Source organism: Oryctolagus cuniculus, chromosome 12 (assembly GCF_964237555.1).
Source record: "Oryctolagus cuniculus chromosome 12, mOryCun1.1, whole genome shotgun sequence".
NCBI lineage: Eukaryota > Metazoa > Chordata > Mammalia > Lagomorpha > Leporidae > Oryctolagus > Oryctolagus cuniculus.
The window spans coordinates 105749361-105777191 of record NC_091443.1 but is presented as its reverse complement, the minus strand read 5'-3'; the positions used below and the strand labels follow the sequence as shown (position 1 = coordinate 105777191).

At 59.1% G+C, this 27831-nt stretch overlaps 1 protein-coding gene across 3 annotated transcripts in view; it reads right to left on the bottom strand.

The window, feature by feature from the left end:
* Positions 1–957: 957 nt before the first annotated feature.
* Positions 958–27831, bottom strand: part of RASGRF1 (Ras protein specific guanine nucleotide releasing factor 1) — a 98979-nt gene continuing 72105 nt past the window's right edge. For 2 of the 3 annotated variants that reach the window (XM_051834574.2, XM_051834572.2), the window contains exons 16-25: positions 25145–25270; positions 24376–24546; positions 23427–23533; positions 22679–22791; positions 20295–20355; positions 18391–18494; positions 16851–16935; positions 14587–14784; positions 11400–11479; positions 8764–10510 (exon numbers count right to left, since the gene is read on the bottom strand). In XM_051834574.2, coding sequence (XP_051690534.2) covers positions 10036–10510; positions 11400–11479; positions 14587–14784; positions 16851–16935; positions 18391–18494; positions 20295–20355; positions 22679–22791; positions 23427–23533; positions 24376–24546; positions 25145–25270 — 1520 coding nt within the window. In that variant the 3' untranslated portion in view covers positions 8764–10035. Of the gene's footprint in view, positions 2226–4614; positions 4684–5548; positions 5667–8763; positions 10511–11399; positions 11480–14586; positions 14785–16850; positions 16936–18390; positions 18495–20294; positions 20356–22678; positions 22792–23426; positions 23534–24375; positions 24547–25144; positions 25271–27831 lie in introns of those variants that run through there. The other variant, XM_051834573.2, reaches the window with a different exon arrangement.

The window sequence follows — 27831 nt, the reverse complement described above, 5'->3', positions numbered from 1 at the left end:
GTTCCCGGGGCACCACATCAGAGTGCTGCGTCCGAGTCCCAGCTCCACTCCCGACTCCGGCTTCCTGCTAACGCAGACCTCGGGGAGGCGGCAGGTGATGGCTCAAGTGCTTGGGGTCCCGCCGCTCCATGGACAATCTGGATGGGGCTCCTGGCTCTTGGCTTCGCCCTGGCCCAGCCCTGCCGTTGCAGGCACTTAGGGAGTGAAGCAGCAGATGGGGGCTTTCTCTGCTTTTACCTCTCAAAAAGAGAAAAATGCAGGGGTGACATTCTGGGACTTGTGACGTGGGTCATCGGAAGCCCTGCAGCTTCCCTCTGGGCCTCTTGGAGAGTCAACTCTTAGGACCCAGCTACTGTCCCGCGAGAGGCCCCAGGGCCAGGGACCGGCCATGTGTGGCTGCTCCTGTCAGCGCCGCCAGCGCACCGCCGTCTCCGACACCTGGGTCGCTGTTGCCCTAGATGGCCGCGGCTCCGCAAAAACTGCTCCGCCAGCCCAGGGTCTGTCCCTGGTGCGAGGAGGAACTGCCGGGCTCTGGGTCTCTGCTCCCAGCCTGGGGCCCGGCAAGCAGCAAGTGCTGATCACATATTCCTTGATGGGTTAAAGCCCCAGCCTGCGGTGCCGGCATCCCATATGGTTCGAGTCCTGGCTGCTCCACTTCCAATCCCGCTCTCTGCTGTGGCCTGGGAAAGCAGTGGAAGATGGCCCAAGTCCTTGGGCCCCTGCACCCACGTGGGAGACCTGGAAGAAGCTCCTGGCTCCTGGCTTCGGATCAGCACAGTTCTGGCCGTTGCACCCATTTGGGGAGTGAACCAGCTGATGGAAGACCTCTCTCTCTCTCTCTCTCTCTCTCTCTCTCTCTCTCTCTCTCTTTCTGCCTTTCAAATAAATAAAATAAATCTTAAAAATAGCCCACAAATATTCCTTGCGCAAATGAATGAAACTCCTTAGAAGGCAGTGTTCACCCTGAGTTAGAATAGATTTATTAGCAAGAGGTAATCAGGAAACATATATTTTTACAAAAATGGAAATTTCTTTTTTTTTTCTTCCAAACAAGCTGTAAGTTGAAATAGTTTAGAACTTGAAAGAGAACTCTCATACCACTAGGTATTGCTTACAGCAAAATGTCTGTTGTAGTGGACCATGCCTGCCACTTCGGAGTTCACCGATGTTTCCTATGCTGTACAACATAAAAAATACATGGTGATATTCACAGAATAAGCACTACCTTACTATATTCCTGCTAGAAGGCGTTTAGACAGGACTACAGTATATGCAATAAAAACACTAGTCCTACGGAGGGGTGCTAAGTACCACAGGGCACACAGACTCTGAGCAGCTCAACGGAAGCTTACGGCGACAGGTAGGCAGCTGAAGGAGGAAAAAGTGACATTTCTTGTGTTCCCGCCTTCCAGTGCAGGCTGGCAGGGCCCCCCGCCCCCACCCCGCCACTCACAGCCGCCACTCTGCGCTCCCCGCACAGGCCAGCTCCCCGTGCGTCCCAGAGCCGGGAGCCACAGGGTGCTGGGGCGACAGGGCGGCGGTGGTGGGAGGGGCCCGGTCCTGTGCGGAGAAGGCTCCCTTCAGTCCAGGTTGCTGGGAGACAAGACGGGGAGTTTCTTTTTTCTTTTTCTTTTTTTTTTTTTTCTTTTTTGAGACCTGCGGTTTTGGCTGAAAAAGCTGCTTTGGAAGCGGGAAGATTCGCCAGTGACTGGACTTCAGGGTACAGTCGCCCCTCCCGCCTCCCACCCCACCCCACCCCCCACCCAGTTAGAACAGCTACGTGGGACATGCTGGGGGGGGTGTCCCTGGGTGGCCAACTCAGCCCAGGGCCCCCGGAGCTGGGGCAGGGGGGAAGCAGGGCGGAGGCTAAGACTCGTGTCTGTGCGGGTTCTGTCTCCTCCCCACCAGCCCCCAGAAAGAGGGGAGGGGGTCTTCGAGGGACAGACTACGTGGCGGGGCGGGCAGCGTGTCCAACGGTACAGGAACTCCTATCCCGGTTCTGCAGGAATCTAAGAACAAGAACGGATTCGGGTTCTTGGAGAAGCACGTACTGAAGGAGAAGACCCAGAGAGACCAGAGCATTATGTACAACGTCACAGGGCAGAGTCCGGGGCGCAAGCGGCGCGGCGGCTTCAGGTGGGGAGTTTTGGTTCTAATCGGAGAGAGGACTCATACAGACTTTCTTCGTCCATGACGGAGGACTGGTCCAGCAGGTACTGTGTGACCTGAGGGGCGGAGAGGAAGAGGAACGGTAGGCGGAGGGGCCCATCCCACGCTGCCCGCCCTGCGGGCTTTCCTGGGGTGGCCGCGGGGGGCAGGACGGGGCGCCCAGGCTCCGGGTGTCTTGTCTCGGTTTTATTCTTCAGCGCTCTTTGGGGGACGGGTGGTGTTGCCTGGTGGTGAAGATGCCCGCGTCCCCCGTGCGAGGGCCTGGGTTCCAGCCCCAGTGCCAGCCCCTGACTGTAGCTTCCTGCTAACATAGACGGCCTAGGAGGCATTGGTGACGGCTGGAGTAGCTGGGGTCCTGCCACCCACTTGGGAGACCTGGATGGAGTTGCTGGCCCAACCCTGGTAATGCGGGCACTGGGGGAATGAACGAGACTATGAGAGCTCTGTTTCTCTTTGAAATAAAAGAATAAAAACTGAAATGGTCTTATTATTAATATTACATCACCTGGGGTCAACATTACCCTTGGCTGCTGTTCATTTGGTTGTAAACTTGAAGTGTTTTGGATTCAGAAATTCATACAAAATGGAATTAAAAGCTAAGTTTATTTTGGGGCAAAACCAAAAATCCATGCATAGCTTTTTCATGGTAGGCATTTTCCATGACATTTTTGATGATCCTTCTTATGCATGCTTTCAAAATATTTTTTTTGCACCCAAGTAAAATTATCTTTTAATTCCATCTCCCATGAACTTTTCAAAGTATTTTCCCCATTTGAAAAAAAAAAAAAAAGTCTAGAATGTCAGCTGTAGAGTCCAGGCAACAGGTGTGTGGGTGTTCCTACCACTTTCAACGCTTCTGTATGTTTGAAAAATTCCATCGTAAAATACTGGGACAGGGGCCGGCATTTTGATGTAGCGGGTACAGCTGCTGCTACATACGGGCGCTGGTTCAAGTCCTGGCTGTTCCACTTCTAATCCAGCTCCCTGCTAATGCGCCTGCGAAAGCAGCAGAAGATGGCCCAAGTGCATAAGCCCCTGCACCTGCATGGGAGACCCGGATAAAGAACCTGGTTCCTGGGTCCTGGCTTCTGCTTGGCCCAACCTTGGCTGTTGCCGCCATTGGACAGTGAACCAGCAGATGGAAGATTCTCTCTCTCTCTCTCTCTCTCTCTCTCTCCTTCTCTTTCTGTAACTCTGCCTTTCAAATAAATAAGTTAAATCTTAAGAAAAAAAAATACTGGGGTCACGTCCTCTCACACATCGGGATTCTACAGAACCATAAGATATTCGCCCAGGAGAGAGAGGGAGGGGTCACCCTTTCCTCCTCCCCCCTGCTCCTCCCTGCGCCCAGGTTCTGTGGGAGCGGAGAGCTCCACCCCTGCAGGCAGCCCCCCCCCAGAGGCTCCCCAAGCAAGGCTCATCTACTGGCCCATCGTCTCCAGCCAAGGTGCCTCCCCTCTCCCCACCCAGAAGCTCGGAGTAGAAAGAAAAAACCCTTCTATTTCTTGTTCTGTTTGTGAGTCTTCTGATAGCTGCAGGAGAAGAATCAAGTTTTTTTCTTTTCTTTTCTTTCTTTTTTTTTTTTTTTTTGGTCCAGGCTGACTCTCTCTGCACCCCAGGGCTGGAACCAGCGGTCTAGAATGCTGATTGATTGACAGCTGACAGGGGAGGGTGCGCGCACTTGGTTTAGAGGGGTAAGCAGCTGGGATGCCTGGGACCCTGGCATTCCATATCAGACTGCCAGTTCTGAGTTCTGGGCTACTCTGATTTCAATCAAGCTTCCTGTTAATGCACACACCATGGGAGGCAGCAGGTACTCTAACGACTGCGCCATAACGCCTCCCCTAATGGCCCAAGTATTTGGGTTCTTGGTGGGAGACCCGGATGGCGTTCCTAGTTCCTGGCTTCAGCCTGGCCTGGCTGTTGCAGGCATTTTCGGAGTGACCTAATAGATGGAAGATATCTGCCTGTCTGTCTGTTTATCTACCTTGTAAATAGCAATAATTAAATTAAAAAAAAAAAAAGGCAACCCAAATCAGCCACAGCCGCGATGCTTACGATGTCTGGTCGGCAGCTCAGACCCAGCACGGGAAGAAGACATGCACATGCCAGCCACAGCCACAGTGTGGTTTAACGGGTGACCCCGCTGCCTCTGGGAGGGAGACCTGCGACTTCTGTAACTCGTGGCCACGGCACATTGCAAGAGGGAGGTTATGAGTTTTTGCCTCTCTCTTCCTGGGTGAGGCCAGCCACGAGCTCAGCCTTGTGTCTGACCAGGGGGCAGGGGGCAGGCACGGCTTCCTGGAAGGGGTGGCCTTTGGGAGGTAGGCCCAGTGGAAGACAGGCAGGAAGCGGAGCCATGCGGAGGTGAGGGGGAGACGGCGCGGTCCAGATGGAGCCACAGGGACGGGGGGCGGGGGGGCGATCACCGGGAAATGCGCTCACCTTTGCTTGGTGCTCTATCTTGTAGGCAGTTTGCTGAAACTGGCGAATCTCCCGGATGATGTGGGATATCTGTGGGGAGGAGGGAGAGTTTGAGAAGCCGGCTGCCTTCCCCGCGCCCTTCTGCACCTGCAGAACTGAAGGGGCGGAGTCCACAGCTGCGTCTGAAGCCAGGCTCGGACATATTTATCTGTTTGTTTAAAGTCAGCAGCTTGCTTCCAAGGTGCTGCTGGTCGAGACTCTGGATTAGGCAGGCTCTGTGTGACGGAGACAGTGTTCCCCACGCCGGACACAAGCTACCCAACCTTGCTGAAACAGAACCCCATGGTGGTTGCCCCCCCAAGGGCCCTCTGCCGCTCTCCCAGTGCCCATGGTGGACCGGGCACCACTCAACAGGCCCCTGTCCCATCGCCAAATGGCATCTCTCATGCCCCTTTCTGTTGGCCACACGCGGAAGCCCAGAGAGGCTCCCGGGTTGCCGTGAGAGGGCGGAAGGAGCGGGCGAGAAGTCCCGCCTCCTTGTCCCCCACCCCCTTCCATGTTCTAGATTTTTCTGGGAGGATTTGGCGCCTCCTCTCGTAGGAGGCACAGCAGCCGCGATTTTGGCCCGAGAGAGCTGGTGCTTCTATGAACAGTAACGGGGGTGTGGGAACAAAGGGTCGCCCAGACCCGGATCTGGCTCTGCCCTTCCCTTGTGAGGGTCCCTGGGCCTCCCCCAGCCTCTGTAAGGTGCACCTCCTGTTGCATTGTGGGAGTTAGCAGAGGCAGACAGAGCACGGCTCAGGGCCACCATGCTACCCGCCCCTACACGATGGCGATGAGGCAGAAGCTGGGCTCAGGCACCCCATGTGGGGGTCCCCGGCGGGCAGAGCTGGAGAAGCCGAGGTGCAGCCTGGGTTTCGAAGCCCCGCCCCCCACGCCCAGGTGGGAAACGCACCATCCTCATCTTGGAGAAGTTGACCAGGCCGTCCTCCGTGTAATTGGGCGTCCCCTCCTCGATGAAGGCCAGGTCGGTGAGGTACATCCCCAGGTAGGGGACACACGGTGGGTCACAACTTGGAAGCAAACGGCATTCATCAAAGCTCGTCACTTGGAGAAAGGAACTCGTGCTACCGTCACAGTGCCTCGCAGGCAGCTGCCGGCCCCAGGAGTCACCGCGTGCTCTCGGGCCTGGGACTGTCGGCTGCGATTGTGGGTGGGGGGTGCCGTGGGCTGACGGGGGGCGGGGGGCCTGCCTGGGCTGGGGCATCTCCTTGTCTCCTCCCTCCCTGAGCCAGAAGACCTCGCTCTGCCTGTGTGTCCGCTGCCCCTCTGTCGCCAGCCCCTTCCGACTCACCCATCCTCTGTCTGCTGAAATCCCCAATGCTGATCCTGCCCAAGTCCCTCCCCAGAGGCCTCTGCGGCCCTGCCCCCCACTCCTGCAGCCACTCTGTCCTGTCTCCACTGAGCTGGGGGGCACAGCAGGAGACCCTCACCCTCTGAGCTCACTTTGCTACAAGCGGCAGTTTCCCCGACTGGAGACTCGGGGGACGGCATTTCTAGGGAGACAGGACCCAGGGCTGATGACGGCCCCACCTCTGACTCGCGGCTCTGAGGCCCCTCTTCCCGGCATGCACTGCGCCCCGGGCAGGAGCTGGGTGAGGGGCTGAGGGGGTCTGTGGGGGACTCCAGCTGCTGGGGCTCCCTTTAGCTCCCTCACAGGGACTCCTCGCAGTGCCCTGCAGCCTCCCAGCCCGGCGCACAGATGCAGGGGAATCGCTGTGCACGCGGCAGGAGCCCCTCCCCCGCCCGTCTCACCTGTCTCCTCGGGGCCACCCCGGGAGAAGATGAGGCCGGGAGGGTGGCAGAGCAAGGACAGGAGCCCAGGCTCTGTCTCCTGCCTGCTTGCTGTGTGACCCTGGTCCTCCGAGTCCTCATGGATAACAGCTCCGACGCCACTGACGCCGTGCTGGGTGGGCTGAGAGTTGTGCTCTCTAAATCTCTATCTATCTACCTACCTACCTACCTACCTACCTACCTACCTACCTACCTATATTCATTATCTATCTATCTATCTATCTATCTATCTATCTATCTATCATCTATCTATCTTCATCTATCTACCTACCTACCTATCATTTATCTTTATCTATCTATCTTCATTATCTATCTATCTACCTATCATTTATCTCTATCTATCTATCTATCTATCTATCTATCTATCTATCTACCTACCTATCATTTATCTTCATCTATCTATCTATCTATCTATCTATCTATCTATTATCTATCTATATCTAATCTATCTAACTCTGCCTTTCAAATAAGTGAAATAAAGCTTTAAAAAACACGGGTGGAGATTTAGCACAGCAAGTTAAGCTGCTGCCAGAGAATCCACACCCCCTATCGGCGTCCCTGGGTTTGAGCCCCAGCTCCGCTCTCCTTTCCGGCTTCCTGCCCATGCACACCCTGGGAGGCAGCTGGTCATGGCTCAAGTACTTGAGTCCCTGCCTCCCGCGTGGGAGACCCGGCTGGAGTTCCTGGCTTCTAGTTTTGGTCTGGCCTGGTCCCAGCTGTTGTGGGCATTTGGGGAATGAACCAATGGATGGATGGATGGGAGAACTCTCTTTGTCCTCATCTTTCTCTGCTTTTCAAATAAAATAAACAGAAATATTAGAAAGAGGACTAGAGGCCGGCGCCGAGACTCAACAGGCTAATCCTTCGCCTAGCGGCGCTGGCACACCGGGTTCTAGTCCCGGTCGGGGCACCGGATTCTGTCCCGGTTGCCCCTCTTCCAGGCCAGCTCTCTGCTGTGGCCCGGGAGTGCAGTGGAGGATGGCCCAGGTGCTTGGGCCCTGCACCCCATGGGAGACCAGGATAAGCACCTGGCTCCTGCCATCGGATCAGTGCGGTGCGCCGGCTGCAGTGCGCCAGCCGTGGCGGCCATTAGGGGGTGAACCAACGGCAAAGAAGACCTTTCTCTCTCTCTCTCTCTCTCACTGTCCACTCTGCCTGTCAAAAAAAAAAAAAAAAAAAAAAAAAAAAAAAAAAAAAAAGGACTAGAACAGAAACTATCTGAGTTTATTGCATGGAATAAGGGCAGGTGTTGCTTTGTGGAATTTTTGCTCCTGTTATGCATTGGTACACGGGGCTGTAGTTTCACACGCACACACACACACACATGCACACATGCACACACACACCAGGGTACTTCAGAAGGTTTATGGGGCCGGTGCTATGGCGTAGCAGGTAAAGCTGCTGCCTGCAGTGCCCCTATGAGCAATGGTTTGTGTCTCAGCTGCTCCACTTCCAATGCAGCTCCCTGCTAATGTGCCTGGGAAAGCATTAGATGGCCCAAGTGCTTGGGCCCTGCACCCACGGGGGAGACCCGGATAAAGCCCCTGGTTTCTGGTTGTGGCCATCTGGGGGGTGAACTGGAGGAATGAGGATCTTTCTCTGTCTCTCCCCACCACTGAATTTATTTCAAATAAATAAATAACTCTTCTTCTTTTTTTTTTCTTCTTCTTTTTTTTTAAAGGCTTGTGGAAAAGTGGAATTAAAATGTAAGTTTACTCTGGTACAAAAATTTTGAAACCCATGCATCCAATAGATCTTCAGAAGGGCCACAGAAATTGCCTATTTTGAAAACGCAGGCACGAATTTCACATGCTTTTGCACCAAAATAAGCTTTCCTTTTCTTCCCATTTTCCATGTACTTTATGTAATTATTATAACAATTTCTCCACTATGAGTTGTGATAGATAAAAATATTGTAGGGACTGGTATTGTGGTGTAGTGGGTTAAGCCATCACTTGTGATGCTGGCATCCCCTATTAGAACCAAGAACACTCAAAATACAAGATTTTTTTTTTTTTGTAAATGACAAGACTAAGTCATTACTTATGCACAATTGCCTTGAATGCAAACCGACTAAATCCCCAATTAAAAGACACAGAGGGGCAGGCGTGGTGATGCTCTCGGGACACCCGCACCCCACATCAGCGAGGCTGGGATCAAGTGCCGGCTACCCCACTCTTGACCCAGTTCCCTGCACTGGGAAGACAGCAAATGACGGCTCAAGTGCTTGGGCCCCTGCCACCCAGATCTGGATGGAGTTCCTGGCTCTTGTATTTGGCTTGGGCCAGCCCTGGCCATGGAGGCCATCTGGGGAGTGAACTAGCGGAGGCAAGATCTCTCTCTCTCTCTCTCTCTCTTCTTGCCTTTCACATAACCAAATAAATCTTTTATAAATGTTGCAGTGGTCAGCTTGGAGAGTCCAGTTGTGCTTTTTTGCCACCTGGACACCCACTGGCCTCTCATGCCGCCAGCAGCAGGCTGGGCTTTGCGGGGCGCCACCGGCAGAAAACAAAGCCGGAGCAGGTATGTGACCTTGCATGAGTCTTTGGAACTCTGGGATTCCAGAGTTTCAGCCTTTGGACTTTGGGCTCATGCAATCCACATCAATCAATGGACTTGCACACTGTCTCCTGGGAGGATGGGCTGGCCGGTCCCCACCCCCGCCCTCCCGCCCACAGCTGTCCCCAGGCTACACACAAGCCTGTACTCCAGGTCCCTCTAAATCTAAATCCCTGTTCAAATGAAAGACAATGGGACAATGTTTCTGTGTGGGAGCAAACTGTTGAAATCCTTACTTAAGGTATACTAAGCTGATCTTCTGTATATTAAGATAATCGAAAATGAATCTTGATGTGAATGGAAGGGGAGAGGGAGTGGGAAAGGGGAGGGTTGTGGGTGGGAGGGACGGTATGGGGGGGGGAAGCCATTGTAACCCATGAGACGTACTTTGGAAATTTATATTCATTAAATAAAAGATAAAAAAAAAAAAAAAAGAAAGACAATGGGACAGACGAGCACGTGGGCGCTGGGCTGAGACAGGACAGGGCAGTCAAAACTGGAACCACGCCCACGAGAGCTGGGACCTCATCTCGCTGCCAGCCAGGGTTGTGTCATGTGGAGCTGTGTCCACTCCCTGGGAGGCTGAGGAGGGCAGGGTCTTGTGGGCTTTGCGGGGTGTGTGTGTGTGGGGGGGGTTGCAAGAGAGAGATAAGGCCACTCTTGGGGTACCTGGGAGGGGAACGAAGGGGTAGCAGGTGGCAAGGGTTGTAAGGGGGGGCAGTGGTATTTAAGAGAGCGGCTGGGATTTGGGGATGCAGCCTTGGCTGCTCGAAGGTTGCAAAGCCATCCTCCTGCCTGGGGGTCGGCACAGATGCGACACTCGAATGTCAAGGTGAGGGCGATGCCTGGGACAAAGGATCGGGACTGAGGACCTACGAGGGACGTCCAAAGGTGCACAGAAAAGTGGAATGAAGAGTTTATTCTGGTGCCCACGATATGGAAATTTGTGCCTAGCTTTTTTCCACGCCTCACATTCCCCATGAATTTTCAAAAGACCATCACGGGGGGGCTCCTTGTCTGGTCCCCTCCCTATCCATACAGACCCTTACCTTGCTGCTTCTGCCACTGTCCCTGCCTGATGACTGGACCCCCGTGTCCGCACGGCATGGCTCCGAGGGAAAGGGTGCCGAGATGCTGCCCCCCAGAGCCCCCTCCTTGTCCCGCAGGGCCCTGCGTTTCCTGGTTTGCACAAAAGGCTGAGCTCCCAGGATACCCCCTGGACCCTGTGCGCCAGGGAGCAGAGAAGCTGGGGGAGGAGGCACTTACACGGCCTATAGTAACCTGGGAGGGGCAGACAGTGAGGACGGGACCCTGAGACAGAAAGGGGGGCCACGCAGCCGACGAGGAAGCCATGTGAAGGAGGCGGATGGAGCGACGCCCGGGGGCGGACGGACAGGTTGGTGAATGTACGGTGGGGCCGCTGCCCCAAGCACCTTCCACGGGGGCTCCGGGGAGCCCGGGCGGGAGAGAGACGGCCGACAGCACAGATGGGTGGGACATCTGTCTGAGACACAAACAAAGTGGAGATGGTCAAGGCGATGGCACACGGAGCCGGTGAGGGACAGGCCGAGGACACAGGGCAAACACGAGACGAGGCGGCAGAGCGGGGGTGAGCAGCGTCTGGCCCGGGCCGGGGGCTCTGCCTGGCCCACACCCAGATTTGGGGGGTGGTGCACTCCGGGCGGGGGGCAGCAACCGTGTGACGGAGGGACAGCTAGGAGCCTGGAGGGAGCAGCAGCCCGGCCAGGGGAGGGAGACCCGTCTCACACATGTGAGTGGCCAAGGCGCCTACACCCGGGCTGAGCCATGGCTTCCTTGGAGGAACCTGGAGGAGCCCCGGGGGACCAGGCACCGGCCTCGGATGGCGCCTGGCTGCGCAGCGTCTTTGTGGAAACAGAGTGAGAGGGGCTGCCTCGGGATGGCTCATTCTCAGGGAACGTTCGTCCATCTCTCCCTCCCCGGGGGCATTTCTGTCTGCCCTGGCTGGAGGGGCGCCCTTGGCATTCCCTGGGCAGAGGCCGGGGTGCTACTGAAGGTTCCACCACGCCCAGGACAGCCCCCACCCCAAAATAAACCAGGGTGCCGGGCTCCAGGAACCCTGCTGGGTGGAGCACCCTGCCCCCTGCTGGGTTCCTGGACTGCGTTTCTTGGGGCTATGGTGGGTACAGCGCCCTGTGGGTTTGGAAGTCCAACGACATGTCCATCGCCTTGAGGACACGGGGCCTCTGGGTTCACTCTTGGTGTCTGGGAGGTCGGGGGGGGGGCGGGGAGGGGCTCTTGTGGGCAGACAGAGGGACACACAGAGAGACAGACGTCCTGCTGCGGCCAGGGGCGGTGCTTGAAGCCCCGTGCCAGCGCTGAGGAAGAACAGCGAGGTAATGTCGCACACTTACTTTTTCAGAGCTTCTCTGAGGTTCTTGAATCTGCCCTCGGACGACACAAGCTTTTGGAGTTTGTCGATCAAAGCCTTGGTCTGGAAAGAATGAGAAGCGTTGGCGCACATCGGCCCGTGCTGCACCTGCTTCGGGTCTGGAGACGGGGGCGGGGGCTTGGGGGAGACTTGCGGGGTCAGGTCTGGGTCCTTGCCTCGTGTGTCGGGGCTCACGCACACACACCTCTAAGAAACACGGGCGTGGACACAGGGGTCCTCGCAAACGCGGGCGGCTCCTGAGACCCCAGTGGCTTAGAGGGGCTGGGGGAGGGGGTGACTCCAAGGAGTCCATCCGGGGAGCGGGAAGCCAACGATTTTTCCTGACCATCCTCTGTTCACCTAGCAGAAGCCTCCTGCTTGGCCAAGGACGTTCTCTCCCACCGGGAGCCAGAGAGAGACTCCTGGGCTTCGTGTCCCCGGGACAGGGGATCCCCAAAACCAAGTTAGCCATCGGTACTGACCCACGCACGGGCACTACCAGCCCTTTTCCAGGGGAGGCTGGTTTTATTTATTTATTTGACAGGTAGAGTTACAGACAGTGAGAGAGAGAGAGAGAGAGAGAGAGAGAGAGAAAGGTCTTCCCTCCAATGGTTCACTCCCCAAATGGCCGCAACAGCTGGAGCTATGCTGATCCGAAACCAGGAGCCAGGTGCTTCCTCCTGGTCTCCCATGTGGGTGCAGGGGCCCAAAGATTTGGGCCATCCTCCACTGCCTTCCCGGGCCACAGCAGAGAGCTGGACTGGAAGAGGAGCAACTGGGACTAGAACCGGTGACCATATGGGGTGCCGGTGCCACAGCGGAGGATTAACCTAGTGAACCATGGTGCCGGCCCTGGGAGGCTAGTTTTTATTTGTAAAGAGGATGTGGAGAGGGGGAAACGACAAGTGTCTAAACCTGACCGCAGGCCGCTGGCTGTGATTCAGGCCGGACTTGGACATGAGGCTGCTCTGCGCTGGGAGTAAGAAAAACTTGCTTCTGAGCCCACCTTACCGGCCCTCCAGCAACTGTGGGTCCCAGGTGTCCAGGGGCTACCTGCAGAGAGCTGCTGACCCGGCCACGGCCGGAGACCCCGGATGCACAAGCTGCTAGGGTGGAGAAGCCGGTGGGTCCAGCCTGCCGAGGGCACCTGTGACTTCTGCAGCAGGCTGGACGGTCCTGGGTCCCGCGTGCTCTCCCGGAACATAGGCCAGGCCTCGTGCCCTGGCCACTCACTGCCCTTGACCTGCACTGTCCCAGAAGGGAAGAGGTTCAGATGGCCAAGGTGGCTGTTCCCTCCCAGCTCCACGGGGACAAGGGTACTGGAGAAAGTGGCCAAGGAAGTGGACAGGGTGCTGTGGTGTAGTGGGCTAAGCTTCCGCCTGCAGTGCCGGCTTCCCATATGGGCACTGGTTCTAGTCCCAGCTCCTCCTCTTCTGATCCAGCTCTCTGCTATGGCCTGGGAAAGCAGCAGATGATGGCCCAAGTGCTTGGGCCCCTGCACCCACATGGGAGACCTGGAAGAAGCTCCTGGCTCCTGGCTTTGGACTGGTGCAGCTCCGGCCATTGTGGCCATTTGGGGAGTGAACAAGCGATGGAAGATGGTGCTTGCTCTCTCTCTCTAACTCTGCCTCCCAAACAAATAAATCTTTGCTCTGGGAAAGACTGATAACACAGGGCAGGGGGAGACAATGAGGGGTCTACAACAGACCCCCAGACCCTACAACTGGCCTACTGCAGCCCTGAGCGCTCGAATCAGCCTGGGTGATGCGTAGGCTCCATGGAGCCTTGCTTGACCCGTGCCTTGTATGCCCGAGGCTTACAGCATCTGTTCTTTCCTAGAGCCCACAAATGTGACAAGAGCCATGTCTCCATGTGCCAGGGGCAAGAGGCTCGGTCTGCCTGGGGTGCGAGGGGGTGGAGCGAGCAGGGGAAGGGGGCAGCGGGGCTGTCCCAGGCTGTCCCGACTTTGGCTTCTAGTGAGAAGGGGTCACGGCACGCCATCACTGCCTGCCCATGGGCAGCAAGGGGTGCAGCTTGCAGGCCCAGAGGGGAGCCAGAGGGTCTCCCTGGCACTGGCTGCAGGACCACTCACACGGGTGGGCCTGCTCAGCCTCCCACGCGCACACACACACACGGGGGCGGCCACAGTGCACCCAGCGAGTGTGCATTCCAGCATCACGTTCTGAAAGCCGCATTTAAGAGGAGCAACTATCCAGGAGGTAACAGGGACCAGCTGCCTGGGCGGCGGCCGGAGCAGCTGCTGACGGGGACTTGGGGGTCCTCCGGCCACCATCTCAGCCTCCCTGAAGGTCCGGAAGGGGGCTGGGAAGCCACTCTTTCTGGTTGGGACCGCCCATCCCTGCCTCACACTTCCCACATTGGGCTGTTAATGACTCAAGGGGGGACGGAAGTCCGGCAGGCCCCAGGGACTCCTCTGGATGCTGGAGGGGCAAGGCTGCTGGCCCCCAGCCCCGGCTCCTGCCCTGCCTCCAGCCCCACCACGCCCCGCCCCTGCCCCCAGATCCACGCCCCCATCCACGCCCTGGCTTCCTGCCCCGCCCCTGCCCCGCCCCAACCCTGGCTCCCCGACCCGGCTCCCTGCCCCGCCACGTCCCCAACCCCACCCCAAACACGCCCCCAGGCCAGCCCGTCCCCAGGCCCGGCACCGCCCCCCGCCCCGCCCCCAGCCCCGCTCCCCGCCCTGCCCCCAGCCCGCTCCCCGACCCGGCTCCCTGCCCCGCCACGTCCCCAACCCCACCCCGCCCCCAGCCCCGCCCCAAACACGCCCCCAGGCCAGCCCGTCCCCAGACCCGGCACCGCCCCCGCCCCGCCCCCAGCCCCGCCCCGGCTCCGCCCTGGCTCCCTGCCCCCGCCCCTCCCCAGCGCTGCCCCGCTCCCCGCCCCGCCCCCAGCCCCGCTCCCCGCCCTGCCCCCAGCCCGCTCCCCGACCCGGCTCCCTGCCCCGCCACGTCCCCAACCCCACCCCGCCCCCAGCCCCGCCCCAAGCACGCCCCCAGGCCAGCCCGTCCCCAGACCCGGCACCGCCCCCGCCACGCCCCCAGCCCCCCCCCCGCCCCGGCGCCCCGCCCCGGCCCCGCCCCGGCTCCCCGCCCCCTCCCCTCCCCAGCGCTGCCCCGCCCCCGCCACGCCCCGCCCGGCCCGGCCCGCACCTGCTTGGAGACCTTGAGCCACGTCTTCTTGAGGCGGAAGATGGCGCTGCGGTTCATGGAGGAGGTGATCTCCAGCACGGCGTTGTAGTTGTGCAGGCAGCGGCAGATGTCGGCCACGGCCACCCACTTCTCGATGGCGCTCACCCGCGCGTTGATGTCCTCGTTCCGGATGATCTCCGAGGCGATCAGGTTACTGATCTGCAAGCCCACGCGGGAGGCAGGGAGAGAGCGCAGGGAGGCGAAAGCACGAATTAGAAAACTGCTAGGGGGCCACACCGTGGGTAGCCGGTGACGCCGCCGCCTGCAGTGCCGGCATCCCATGTGGGCGCCGGTTCGAGTCCCGGCTGCTCCACTTCCGATCCAGCTCCCTGCTATAGCCTGGCAAAGCAGTGGAAGATGGCTTAGGTCTTTGGGCTCCTGCACCCACGTGGGAGACCCGGAAGAAGCTCCTGGCTTCGGCCTGGTCATTGTAGCCACTGGGGCCATTTGAAAGGCAGACTTACAGAAATCAGCATTCTAAATGGGGCAGTGTTAGAAGCCTCCCCCCAAAAACTGAGAGCCAGACCCGCCAGCACCACCTCCTTTCCACACTGTCCCCGAGAGGCCGGCCCCAGGACAGGACAAGGCGGGCCCCAGGTGTGAGGACAAGGGAGTGAGTGGGATGGAGTTCCAGGCTCCTGGCTTTAGTCGGGCCCAGCCCTGGCTGATGCGGGTATCTGGGGAGTGAACCAGCGGATGGAAGAATTCTGCCTGTTTTTCTGCTTTTCACATACATGAAACCAAATAAATAAAAATTGGGGAAAAAAAAAGAGCTAATAAGGCCAGGGAGAGATGGAGGCCATGATAGGCTCAGATTCTGGGCACCTGAAAACCCCTGGCACAGAGAAATGGCCAAATTCCAGGCGGCTAAGGGGCCACTGCGGGGGTTCAAGGGCAGCCTGGGGCCAGGTGATGTGGGGCAGAGCAGTGAAGGGGACCCCGGCTTCATCACTCATAAAATGCAGGAGCAGGATGAAGTGAGCGGACGTTTCTAAAGGCCCAGGCCTGTGTCCAGCACGTGGGTCTCATTCAGACTCCCACTGGCGTGGTGTCCAGAGCTGGGAGGCCCCAGGGGCTCCTCCCGGAGCAGCCAAGCCTGGGCTTTCTTGTTTCCTCCTGGCTGCCAGGGGCCCCTGTCACGGTGGAGTGTTGTTTGCTAGGTGGTCAGGACAAGTGGAATCCTGCGCTCCCACCTCCGGCCATCCAGGCTCTTGAGGGTGCGTTGATGATTAACCTTGGAGTTGGCCACGCCAAGTACTGCGGCGGGGCCGTCATGAGGCCGGGAGCTGATGGCTCGCGTGGTCGCTGGCCTCAGAGCTTGGGCAGATGCAGGGAAGTCTGCCCCACCCAGCTATCTTCCACCGGGCATCCAGGAAAGGCAGCGGCTGCCTCGCAGCGGGTCGGTGAGCTCAGGGACTCCGGGAGCAGGCTGTGGGATGCGCCTGTCTGAATTCAGGCCAGGCCCTTCCTGCTCTGCACACGGGGCCCCGCCGCAGGTCCAGTGCTGGGTCCCACCCCTCTCTTCCCAGGGAGCTAAGGTGCGGGGTTTCTGGGGGAGGATTCAGACACTGGGCCACCCTCATCTGGCTCTGTGGCTTCTGGTGTCTCCTGCCGCGGGGCCACGGCACCTGTCACGAGAAGGGGCTGGAACATCACATGTAGGGTGGTTGAAACCCAGCCAACATTCCAGGAGGTTCCAAGTGTTCTGGGAAATGTACGAGTGTACTTGTAACAGTTTGTGGGGAACAGAATCAAAAGAGAAGTTCGGGGGCAGGTGTTCAGCCTCACGGTTAAGAGGCTGTGCTGCGACACGGTGCTTGAGTTTGGTGCCCGGCTCCAGCTTCCTGCTCACGTGGGTCCTGGGAGGCAGAGGTGATGGCTCCCGTCACTGGGGCCCTGCCATGCCTGGGCTGGGGTCGTGGCTTCTGGCTCTGGCCCTGGCAGTTGTGGGCATGGAGAGTGAACCAGCTCTCTGTCCGTCTCTCAAGTAAATCATCGTCATAGTAAAGGTAAGTTTACTGGGTCCAAAACCTTTTTGAAATCCATGCATCCTTCAAGAGTCAGCCCCATGGTGCAGGAGAAGCCCTGAGCCCGCGGTAAAGCTGTCAGCCCCGGGCCCCACGGCTGGGAGCCAGCAGGTGTGTGGCTCCCTCGGTGCCCAGCCTCGGGAGGGACCTGCCAAAGACAGAACCAGCAGACAGAGGCGCTGCCCGCCCTGTACTCACGTCGTTAAAGTGTTTCGTGGTTTTCATGATATAGGGGGTCCGCTCATTCTTCTCCAGTTTCATCCAGCCTTGTCCAAAGAACTCCCTGCAGGAAGCAAGGGGAGAGACCACCCCCACCCCCGATGGGCGAGGTTAGGTTTGCTTTGTTGACCCCATGGTTTCACGATGTCTTTGCTTTCCGGGGCTGTTAGTGACTTTCTGCAGGGCCCTGTCCAGGAAGGAACCCCGGGCTTGCTGCTGTGTGGATTCGGCCAAGCCCTTCACATCCAGTTCTACAAAATGGGACTAGCAGCGGGGATACTGTGCGGGCATGGGGCGGGGTGGGGTGGTGCACCACTAGCTGTAAAGTGCTGTGGGCGCACTGTGTCTCGTCCCGGCTCTGGCCTGGACGCTGTGTGACTGTGTTCCCCCAAGGTTCATGTGCTGGATGTGTGGTCCCCGGTATGGGACCTTTAAGAGGTGGGGCTAATGGAAGCTGGTGCCGTCATATCTTGGAAGGGATTAATGTAGCTGTCCCGGGTACCTGGTCCCTTCCCACAAGGCTGTAAAGGAGGAGCGAGCCTGGCCACGCTGTCTCCCTGGCTTCCTGTCTCATCAGGGGCTGTCTCCCTCTCGCGCGCTCGGTTCCCTCGTGCTGCCGGCGGCACCAGGCCCAGAGCTGCGAGCTACACAAACCTCTTCCTTTTGCCAGTTACCCAGGCTGAGACAGCGGCTGGACTTCCCGTAACGGAAAATCCCATCTCCCTCACCCCCGCAGCAGCTGACCCTAGGCCAGAAAAAGGAACAGGGGCCGGCAGGCCACGGCAGGAGCGTGCTGTGGTAGTGGGCACCTGGCACGCACCGCCCCGGCTCCTGGCCTGCCAGGGGATGAGGCAGGAGCGTCCCCAGGGTGCGGCAGGTGTGGCTGGTTCCCAGCACGCTGGCCTCTCCAGCAGCTGGCGACGGCTGCGAGGGCGCCAGGGTGGGGGAGGGCTGTCCTTCTGGGCAGAGACCAAAAGCCATGCAGTGAGTCCCAGCCCCCCACCTGCTGGGGCAACCTTCAGAAACCAGAGGAGTATTTCGGCTGCATGCATGTTTATCTCGGCTTTGAAAATACGAAGTCAAAGCTGCAAGCAACTTGCAAGGTGAGAGAATGCCAGGCGTTTACTGAAAAATTGCGTTTGCAAACACCGTTGTTAGAGAAAAAAAACTGCTGCCTGAGGTCATATAATTACAGTGAACGTGGGAGTGGCCAACTGCGGGCCAGAGCAGGCAACACCAGGCCTGGGAGTCCCGAGCTGTCCCCAGTCTGCTCGTGCACACACACACACACGCACGTCCACACATGTGAACACAGACCCCCGAGTAGGAGCTCCATGTGTGTGTGCAGCTGACGGGCGAGAACCTGGGGGCAGATGCAAGGCCTCTCCCCAGGCTTGCGTGTCTGTTTCGAGCAGGGGCGAATCCGTGCAGCCCCTGGAGGCTGCTGCCCTGACTTGAGGGGCACAGCTGGACTGGCCCCGGGGAGGGGCAGGGAGGGCTGGGGTGGGTGTCCACTCACTCGTACGGGATCTTCTTGAAGACCAGGTGGTCCAGCAGCGTGAGCTGCTCCGCGATCTCCAGGGCCGAGTGGCTTTCGAAGGGCTCGGCCTTGACGCCTTCGGCCTGCGGGAGCAAGGGAGGGCTTGAGTGAGGCCCTCCAGGGACCCCGCCTGGCACCTGGCTCTTGGCCCCTTTGCTGAGGGCGCCCCTGCCTCAGGCCTGGTGGGGGGTGGGGAGTGTGGAGGGCAGGGGAAAGTGCCCACCATACTGCTTGCTGGGGTGTGCAGATCTGTGTGTGTGTGCGAGTCTGTATGTGTGTGCAAGTCTCTGTGTGTGCAGGTCTGTGTGTGTGTGCAGGTCTGTGTGTGTGTGGTCTATGTGTGTGTACAGGTCTGTATGTGTGCAGGTCTGTGTGTGTGTGGGGTCTATGTGTGTGTGCAGGTCTGTGTGTGTGTGGGGTCTATGTGTGTGTACAGGTCTGTATGTGTGCAGGTCTGTGTGTGCATGGGGTCTATGTGTGTGTGCAGGTCTGTGTGTATGTGGGGGTCTATGTGTTTGTGCAGGTCTCTATGTGTGTGGTCTATGTGTGCAGGTATGTGTGTGTGCGAGTCTGTATGTGTGTGTAAGTCTCTGTGTGCAGGTGTGTGTGTGTGGGGTCTATGTGTGTGTGCAGGTCTGTGTGTGTGGGGGGTCTATGTGTGTGTGCTGGTCTGTGTATTTGTGCAGGTCTAGGTGTGTGCAGGTATGTGTGTGTGTGGAGGGGTCTATGTGTGTGTGCAGGTCTGTATGTGTGCAGGTCTGTGTGTGTGCAGGTCTCTATGCGTGTGGTCTATGTGTGTGTGTGCGAGTCTGTATGTGTGTGCAAGTCTCTGTGTGTGCAGGTCTGTGTGTGTGTGGTTGTGTGTGTGTGCACATGGGTCTATGTGTGTGGTCTCTGTGTGTGTGCATGTCTGTGTGTGTGCACATGGATCTATATATGTGTGTTCTGTATGTGTGTGTGTGCAGGTCTGTGTGTGTGTGCAGGTCTCTATGCGTGTGGTCTATGTGTGTGTGCAGGTCTGTATCTATGCAGGTCTCTGTGTGTGTGCAGGTCTATGTGTGTGTATACAGGTTTGTGTGTGCAGGTCTGTGTGTGTGCAGGTCTCTATGTGTGTGGTCTGTGTGTGTGCACATGGGTCTGTGCGTGTGGTCTATGTGTGTGTGCAGGTCTGTATCTATGCAGGTCTGTGTGTGTGCACATGGGTCTGTGTGTGGTCTCTGTGTGTGTGCATGTCTGTGTGTGTGCACGTGGATCTATATATGTGTGTTCTGTATGTGTGTGTGTGCAGGTCTGTGTGTGTGCAGGTCTCTATGCGTGTGGTCTATGTGTGTGTGTGTAGGTCTGTATCTATGCAGGTCTGTATGTGTGCAGGTCTGCATGTGTGTGGTCTGTGTGTGTGTGCAGGTCTGTGTGTGTGCGCATGGGTCTATGTTTGTGGTTTATGTGCGTGTGTGCAGGTCTGTGTGTGTGCAGGTCTATGTGTGTATACAGGTTTGTGTGTGCAGGTCTGTGTGTGTGCAGGTCTCTATGCATGTGGTCTATGTGTGTGTGTGCAGGTCTGTATCTATGCAGGTCTGTGTGTGTGTGCAGGTCTGTGAGTGTGCGCATGGGTCTATGTGTGTGTGTGTGCAGGTCTAATTCAGATGGGGTTATCGCTGGGGGAGGAGAAGATGGCCCCCCCCAGGACAAGGGTGGGCGTCCCGCGGTGACACCCTGGAGGGGCTCTGGCTGCCAGTGCTGCGGGCACCTGCTTTGTGGGACTTTGCCAGGGCAGTCCCGGGAAATGAACACGGGCGGGGCCTTGGCTCAGCCAGGGGCCTCGAGAGGGGCTGGCGGGGAGGGCCGGCCTGGCCGGCAGGGGAGCCAAGGGCAGCCGGGCTCACCAGCTGTGTGATCTCCTCTAGCGTGATCTGGCTGTCCCCGGGGTCCTCCTGGGTCAGGGTCCTGGGGAAGAGAAGGCAGGTGAGGCCCCGCCTGCCTGCCGGGCAGCCCCGCCCCCAGGTGCACTAACTCCCTACCCCCACCACCCAACACACACACCTTGCACCCTGCCTCGTGCCTCTGCAGATGCCCTGCCCCTCCCCAGCGGACTTTTTCCTGACTTCCTGGCTGGTGGAGGCCCCCTCTTGGGGACCAAGGGGGCAGGGGAGAGGGGCTGGGAGTCTTGCAGACAGAATGCTGGTCAGGTGGCCCCGGGGAGGGGGCAGGCAGCCATGCGGGAGGTGGGACGGGGGTAGGGGCAGCAGAGCTGAGGGGTCCCGGGCAGAGATGGGAGACGAGGCTGGCGGGTGGCAGAGCCAGGGTCAGGATGCCGGGGGTGCAGTGCTGGACGGAGGCCCACTGGGACGACTGAGAGCCAGGCCTGGGGCCATGCCTGCTCTGGGCTGGAGGCCGTGGCGTCCTGGCCGGGGATCAGCCCTGGCGGAAGGGTCACCATATAATGGGAGGAGGTTTCTCTGGCATCTGTGCACACAAGGGCTTCTCCCAATGGTCAGGAGAAAATAAGGCTCATGGTGAAGCCGCTCACGGCCCGTATGGGAGGGCCTGGGTTCGAGTCCCAGCTCTGCTCCCGAGCCCAGCAGCCTGCAAATGTGCACTCTTGGAGGCAGCAGGTGATGGCTCAAGTATTTGGGTTCCTGCCACCCACGTGGGAGACCCGGATGGAGCCCCTGGCTCTAGCTTTGGCCTGGCCCAGCTCCAGCCATTTGGGGAGTGAACCAGCAGGTGGAAGATCTCTCTCTCTCTCTCTCTCTCTCTCTCTTTCTCTAACTCCGCCTTCTGCCTTTCAAATAAATAAATCTTGAAAGCAAAATGTGTATTTATGGAGAAACTGCACGTATCTCAAAATCTTGGTGCATTAAAAGAAAGTTAACTTTTAATTCCATTGTCCACGAATGTGTTGAAGTCTCTTAGATATTCTACAGCCAGGAAACAGCCACTCAGGACCACAATGCACTTGGAATGCCCGGGCTGCAGCTCAGCCTCTGTCTCCCACCATAGCCCCAGCACCGCCGAGGCTCTGAGGGCCAGCTGCCCGGTGTGTGCCTGCAGGGGTCGGGGCCTTTGAAGAGACTCCGGGTCTGGGCCTGGGGGAGTGGGGACCTGGGGCAGGAAGGAGGAAGGCTTGGGTGGGGAGGAGAGGCCGGCACCTGGTCCCTTATCCAGCTGGGCTGGGAGGGAGGAGAGCTGTGGGCGGAGTGGGTGGCGGGCCTGTGCCCCATGCCCCTGAACAACTGGCAGAAGCTACACCCCCTCAACACAGTCCTTGAAGTGGGCATTGGCCACCCATTTTCCAGAGGGGAAAAGTGAGGCCGAGAGAGTCACCGGCTGCTGCTGCCCCCTGGGCTCTGCTGGAGGGGTGGAGGGACTGGCACAGGTCTGAGTTTACTCAGATTTTCCTGAGCTCCTGAGCACACACAGGCCAGGGCTGTGCTATGCCTGCGCTGTCCAGGACAGGATTCGCCAGCCACCAGGGCGCAGGTGGCTGAGAACCGAATTTCCCACATTTTGAAAAGCTATTTTGAGGGGCAGGCGTTTGGCAAGGCAGTGAAGGTGCTGCTTGGGGTCTCCGCATCCTATATTGCTGGAGCGCCCGGTTCGAGTCCCGACTACTCCACTTCCGGTTCCAGCTTCCTGCTGATGAGCCCCCCGGGGGAGGCAGCAGGCGATGGCTCCAGTACTCGGGCCCCTGCCACCCACGTGGGAGACCCAGATGGAGCTGCCGGCTCCTGGCTTTGACCTGGCCCAGCCCTGGCTGTTGCAGAAATTTGGGGAGTGAACCAGTGAGTGGAAGATGTCTCTGTCGGTCTCGTTCTGCCTTCCAAATGAATAAATAAATAAATAATTCTTAAATGTTTTGAGAGGGAGGGAGGGAGGAAGGGAGTGGAGGAGAAGTTCCCTGTGGGTGTTTCACCCCCTAAATGCTCACGACGACTGGGGCTAGACTTGGCCGTGGCTGAAGCCGGGAGCTGGGCGCTCAGTCCTGATCGCCCTCAGTTCTGGAGCCATCCCTGCTGCCCGCTGGGGTCTGCCTGGCAGGAAGCTGGAGTCAGGAGCCAGGGCCGGTGGTAGAGGAGGAGGCAGGGAGGGGGCAGGACACCCCAGACCGCGTGCTGCTCAGCCTGGCTGTAGATGGGGGGCCCCGGGCTGCAGGTGCTCCAGCCTCAGTCTACCCTGCCCGATCTTGCCTGGGGCTGTTCTCCTGGCCTCTGGCCAGCCCCTGTGGAGGCAGAGGTTGGGGTGGGGAGGGCGCTGGCCCTACCCTTACCTGATGATGTTGGCCGCAGCCTTCCGCTCCTGGGTCAGGAGCTCTGGGTCGTGCATCACCTCCTCCAGGAAGCCAATCACCTTGCACTTGAGCTCCTCGTTGGACTCGAAGTCCTGCCGGGGGGACGGGACGGGGAGCTCCGGCTACTGCCCTGCTGTATGGGCCCAGGCACAGGAGGCAGCCACTGCTCTGTTTCCGCCCCACCTCGTTCCCTCTCCGGCGGCTGCTGCGTGGCCGGGCACACTGGGGCCTCGGAACAGAGGCAGGGCCCCACGGGGTGAGAGCAGGTGCCAGCCCTCAGCCAGCCACACCCATGGGCCAGGGAGGCCTGAATCTACCCGCGTCCCTGCTGCACACAGAGGTGGGGACATGCTCTGCATGCCCTCCAAGGGGCAGCTTTGGGGTTCCCTCCCTCCCTCGCACAGCCTGGGACAGCAGCTGGTTCCTGGGGACCAGTGTCCATGGTCAGCTGTCTTCCTGGGGGGCTTGGGGTGGAGGGGCAGCTGTCTGCCTGGGGGGCTCAGGGTGGGCAGGGCAGCTGTCTTCCTGGGGGGCTCGGGGTAGGGGGACAGCTGTCTTCCTGGGGGGCTCGGGGTGGAGGGGCAGCTGTCTGCCTGGGGGGCTCAGGGTGGGCGGGGCAGCTGTCTGCCTGGGGGGCTTGGGGTGGAGGGGCAGCTGTCTTCCTGGGGGGCTCGGGGTAGGGGGACAGCTGTCTTCCTGGGGGGCTCGGGGTGGGTGGGGCTCGCACCTGAGAGTGCTTGGAGACCCAGTGTCGCAGCACGTTCAGGACACGGTTGGTGGCCGCTCTTCGGATCACAAACTCCTTGTCCCCGTTCCTCTGGTCAGGAGGAAAGCCTGGTGGGAGGCATGGCAGAGGGGACAGGGGACCTGAGGCTCCCACGCCCGCATCTGGTGCAGCTGAGGCCGCTCCTCAGGGCTGCTGGGCGACGGGGTGATGATGGCACCGATCAGAAATTTTTTAGTTGCAGATTTATTTTGAGAGACAGAGATCTGTCATCCACTGGTTCGCTCCCCAAGTGCCCGCAATGGCTGGAGCTGGGCCAGGCCGAGGCCAGCAGCCGGAAACTCTGTTTGGGTCTCCCATGTGGGTGGCGGGGACTCAAGTATTGGCGCCATCACCTGCTACCTCTCAGGTGCATGTCAGCAGGAACCTGGAATTGGGCAGAGCCGGGATTTGAACCCAGGCCCTCGTACATGGGAGGCAGATGTCCCAAGTTTGGGCCAACGCCAAACCCCATTGGGAGCAAATGTTTAACAGCCAAGCTCTGGGCAGCAAGACAGACGCCATGAGTTTGCAGGAGACACAGTCCACACACACGGCACCCCCAGCAGGCCCCGGGGCAGCTGGGGGACCCTGGCGGCCTCTCCCTCCACCACTCATGGGGCCACACTAACTCCTCTGCCACAGAATGTACTCTGCGACCTGGGAGGAGCTGGCCCAGTGGGTGGCCAGGCAGCAGGCAGGGGCAGGCGAAGCACTGGGGTGGGGGGGTGCATGGGGGGTGGCCCCTGCAGCAGCCCAGTGAGGAGCTGGAGGGGAGGGTACAGGCCCTGGCTCCAGGTGTGGGGTGCAGACCAGAGTGGGGTGTGAAAGTCCCAGTGGGAGCCTGGAGTCGAGGCCAGGGGCTCTCCCAGCAGGTCCTGTCCCCGGGCCCCACCTTAGGGCCCCCGCGTACCTGCGCTGGCCAGGGACATCCTCCGGTACTTCTCCTTGTTGGGGGTGCCCTCGTTGGCTCCTGCGGTTGCTATGGCAAAGGCAGAGGCGGCCGAGAGGGCGCTGCGGGAGCTGTCCAGCTCGCGGCAGGAGGTCATCACCACCCCATTGTTGTAGGCAAACAGCGGGAACTCTGCGGAGAGTGCGGAAGGCCCTCAGCCCCCCAGGGCCCCAGTCCCGGGGCAGGCTCTGAGGGGGTGGCGCTGCAGGCAGCCCTGTGGGAGTCTCTGGGTGGTGGTGGGGTCTCACAGCTGTCCTGGGGTGGGACAGCACGGCCACCGTCTCGCTTCTGCAGCTGCCCCTCCTGCCCCTCTGTGGCTCCCAACGCACCTGGTCAGACGGCTGGCTCTGTCCTGGTGAGCAGCCACGTCCGGGGCATGGAACATCAAGGCATTAATGATCACCAGAACCCATGAGCAGTAGTGACAGGAGCCACTGACCATGCAAACCTTGGCTTTGCCTCCTAAGTCTCAGGTGGGACACAGCCCCAGGGCCTGCGCAGTGAGGAGCAAACGACCTCGTTCAAACACCCAAAGCCAGGGGCCAGCATGGTGGTGCAGTGGGTTAAGCTGTCGCCTGCAATGCCAGCATCCCATACGGACGCTGGTTTGAGTCCCGGTGACCCACTGCACCCTCGTGGGAGACCCAGCTGGAGCTGCTGGCTTTGGCTGGGCCCAGGGCCCCCTCCCCACCTGTGGATCCACACGGAGTTTCCCACCGGCGGTTTGTACCTGAAGAGTTTTTGCTTTTGACGGATTTGGGAGTGGTCGGAGATTTCGTGGGTGATGTCTCGGCCTCACCATCGTCACTCTGGTTCTGGTCGCCGTCCGACTCTTCTCTCATGGACACCTCGGAGCCTGGGAGAGGTGGGGAGAAACGCGCTAGCCCTCCTCCACCTGTTTATCGGCGTGCAGGCTCAGGTCTGCAGCGGACGGAAGCCACAGGGCGCTCACCCGCTGGAGCGGGGTTTAACCACAGGGCTTAACCAGAACCTTTGCCAGGCTAGTGGACGTGGGAACCTCCAAGGTCACTGAGGCTCCTTGGGGGGTGTCTCAAATATTACCGGCCATCCCTGGCCATCCCAGCAGGATTCCCGTCCAGGTCCCTGAGGGGTCCGTGGGTCTGCATTTCTTTTTTTTTTCTTTGTTTTTTTTGACAGGCAGAATGGACAGTGAGAGAGAGAGAGAGAGAGAGAGAGAGAGAAAGGTCTTCCTTTGCCGTTGGTTCACCCTCCAATGGCCGCCGCGGCCGGTGTGCTGCGGCCGGTGCACCGCGCTGATCCGATGGCAGGAGCCAGGTGCTTCTCCTGGTCTCCCATGGGGTGCAGGGCCCAAGTACCTGGGCCATCCTCCACTGTACTCCCAGGCCACAGCAGAGAGCTGGCCTGGAAGAGGGGCAACCGGGACAGAATCCGGTGCCCTGACCAGGACTAGAACCCGGGGTGCCGGCGCCGCAAGGCAGAGGATTAGCCTAGTGAGCTGCGGCGCTGGCGCTGGTCTGCCCCTTGTGGCTGGCCCTGGGCGGTCCTGGCCCCGCCTCTGGTCTCTCCAAAGTGCAGTCTCTCTACTCTCGGGAGGATTGTGGTCTCCGCACTTTGCACAAGCCGAGGAATTAGACTCAGAGCCCATGCCTGGCAGGCGAGGTCTGGACCCAACCCCTCACCCAGGGGCAGGCGCTTGGCCCGGTGTTAAGCTGCTGGACAGCTGCCTCCCACACGATGGTGCTGGGTTGGGGTCCCGGCTCTGGCCCCCCCGGCAGCTTCCTGCTAACGCAGACCCTCGCAGGCAGCAGCGATGGCGTGAGTGGTTGAGGCCCCCCTAGACGGGAGACCTGGCTGGAGCGCCTGGCTGCTGGCTGTGGTCTGGTCCAGTCCTGGTGGAAGCAGGTGTTTGGGCAGTGATCCAGAGACGAGAGGCCTCCGTCTTTCTTTGTCTCTCTGCCTCTCAAACAATAATGAAAACCAAACCAGACCAAAAACTAGTCTTACACACACACACACACACACACACACACACACAGTTACGCAATCAGACAGGCTCGTGGTCCCCTGGACCACAATCAGGCAGCCGGGTGCATCATGTGATGTTCACGGTGCCACCTTCTGGACTAACTGGGGGTTTATGGGCCCTGTACTTCGCACCTGCTGGGTGGCCTCTGTGGCCGTCACCCTGGTGACTGACTTCCAGCTGGGCACGGTGCTTACTGTGTGTGCTGTGGAGACCGTCCCCTGGGACGGAGCCTCCCCGGCTCTGCCCTCTGCCACCCTCTTCACCCCCCACAGGGCAGAAATGCTACTGGCCTTCCTCCAGGTAGTTGGCAAGGGCCCAGGGCTTCCGACTAGGCCAAGGATGTGTGTATGTACAAGCATGTGCACCCAGACACGTGAACGAGAATGCACACTGAGTGTGCAAGTGTGCACAAGGCACACATGTGTGAGGATGTGAGTGTGCAAGCATGTGCATGCACACCTATGAATGAGACTGCACATTGAGTGTGCAAACGTGCACAAGGCACACATGTGCGAGGATGTGAGTGTACCAGCATGTGCACACACACATATGAATGAGACTGCACATTGAGTGTGCAAACGTGCACAAGGCACACATGTGAGGATGTGAGTGTACCAGCATGTGCACGCACACGTGAATGAGACTGCACATTGAGTGTGCAAATGCACACAAGGCACACATGTGTGAGGATGTGAGTGTGTAAGCATGTGCACTCACACGTGAATGAGACTGCACACTGAGTGTGCAAGCGTGCACAAGGCACACATGTGTGAGGATGTGAGTGTGCAAGCATGTGCACACACACGTGAATGAGAATGCACATTGAGTGTGCAAACGTGCACAAGGCACACGTGTGTGAGGATGTGAGTGTGCGAGCATGTGCACCCAGGCACATGAGTGTGCTCTCCCAGTGTTGGTGGCACCCACGCTGTGGGCTGATCTGATCCAGGAGAGAAACAGACCAGCCACCCAAACTGATGCCCTTCTAGATGGTCCCGAGACGCCCTGAGACCAGGGAGGCACCTGCTCGCCCCAGCCGCTGCCCTGCACCCGACATCCTCTGAGTGTCACCAAGCCTCAAGCTGTCCCCTGAACTTCGCATGCTTTCCTCGCACCGCACTCCGTCACCTTCTGTTCCCACGGCCTAGAATGTTCTCCCTTCCCCCTGGTGGAAGTCCAGCTCGGATGGGTCCTCCGGAAGCCCTCCCGCACACCCTCTGCACCTGGGCTCTCTCCCTCATACAATACGCATGAGGTGTGCATGTGGTGCATCCGCTCTGACTTCTCAGTGACCGTGAGCTCCGTGGGGCAGGAGCATGGCGGGCGTCCCCTCCTGTCCTGGGCAAAGGACACATCCATGGCCAATGCGGGTGAGGCTGCCTTGGTCGCCAGGGCAGGGGAACACCCTC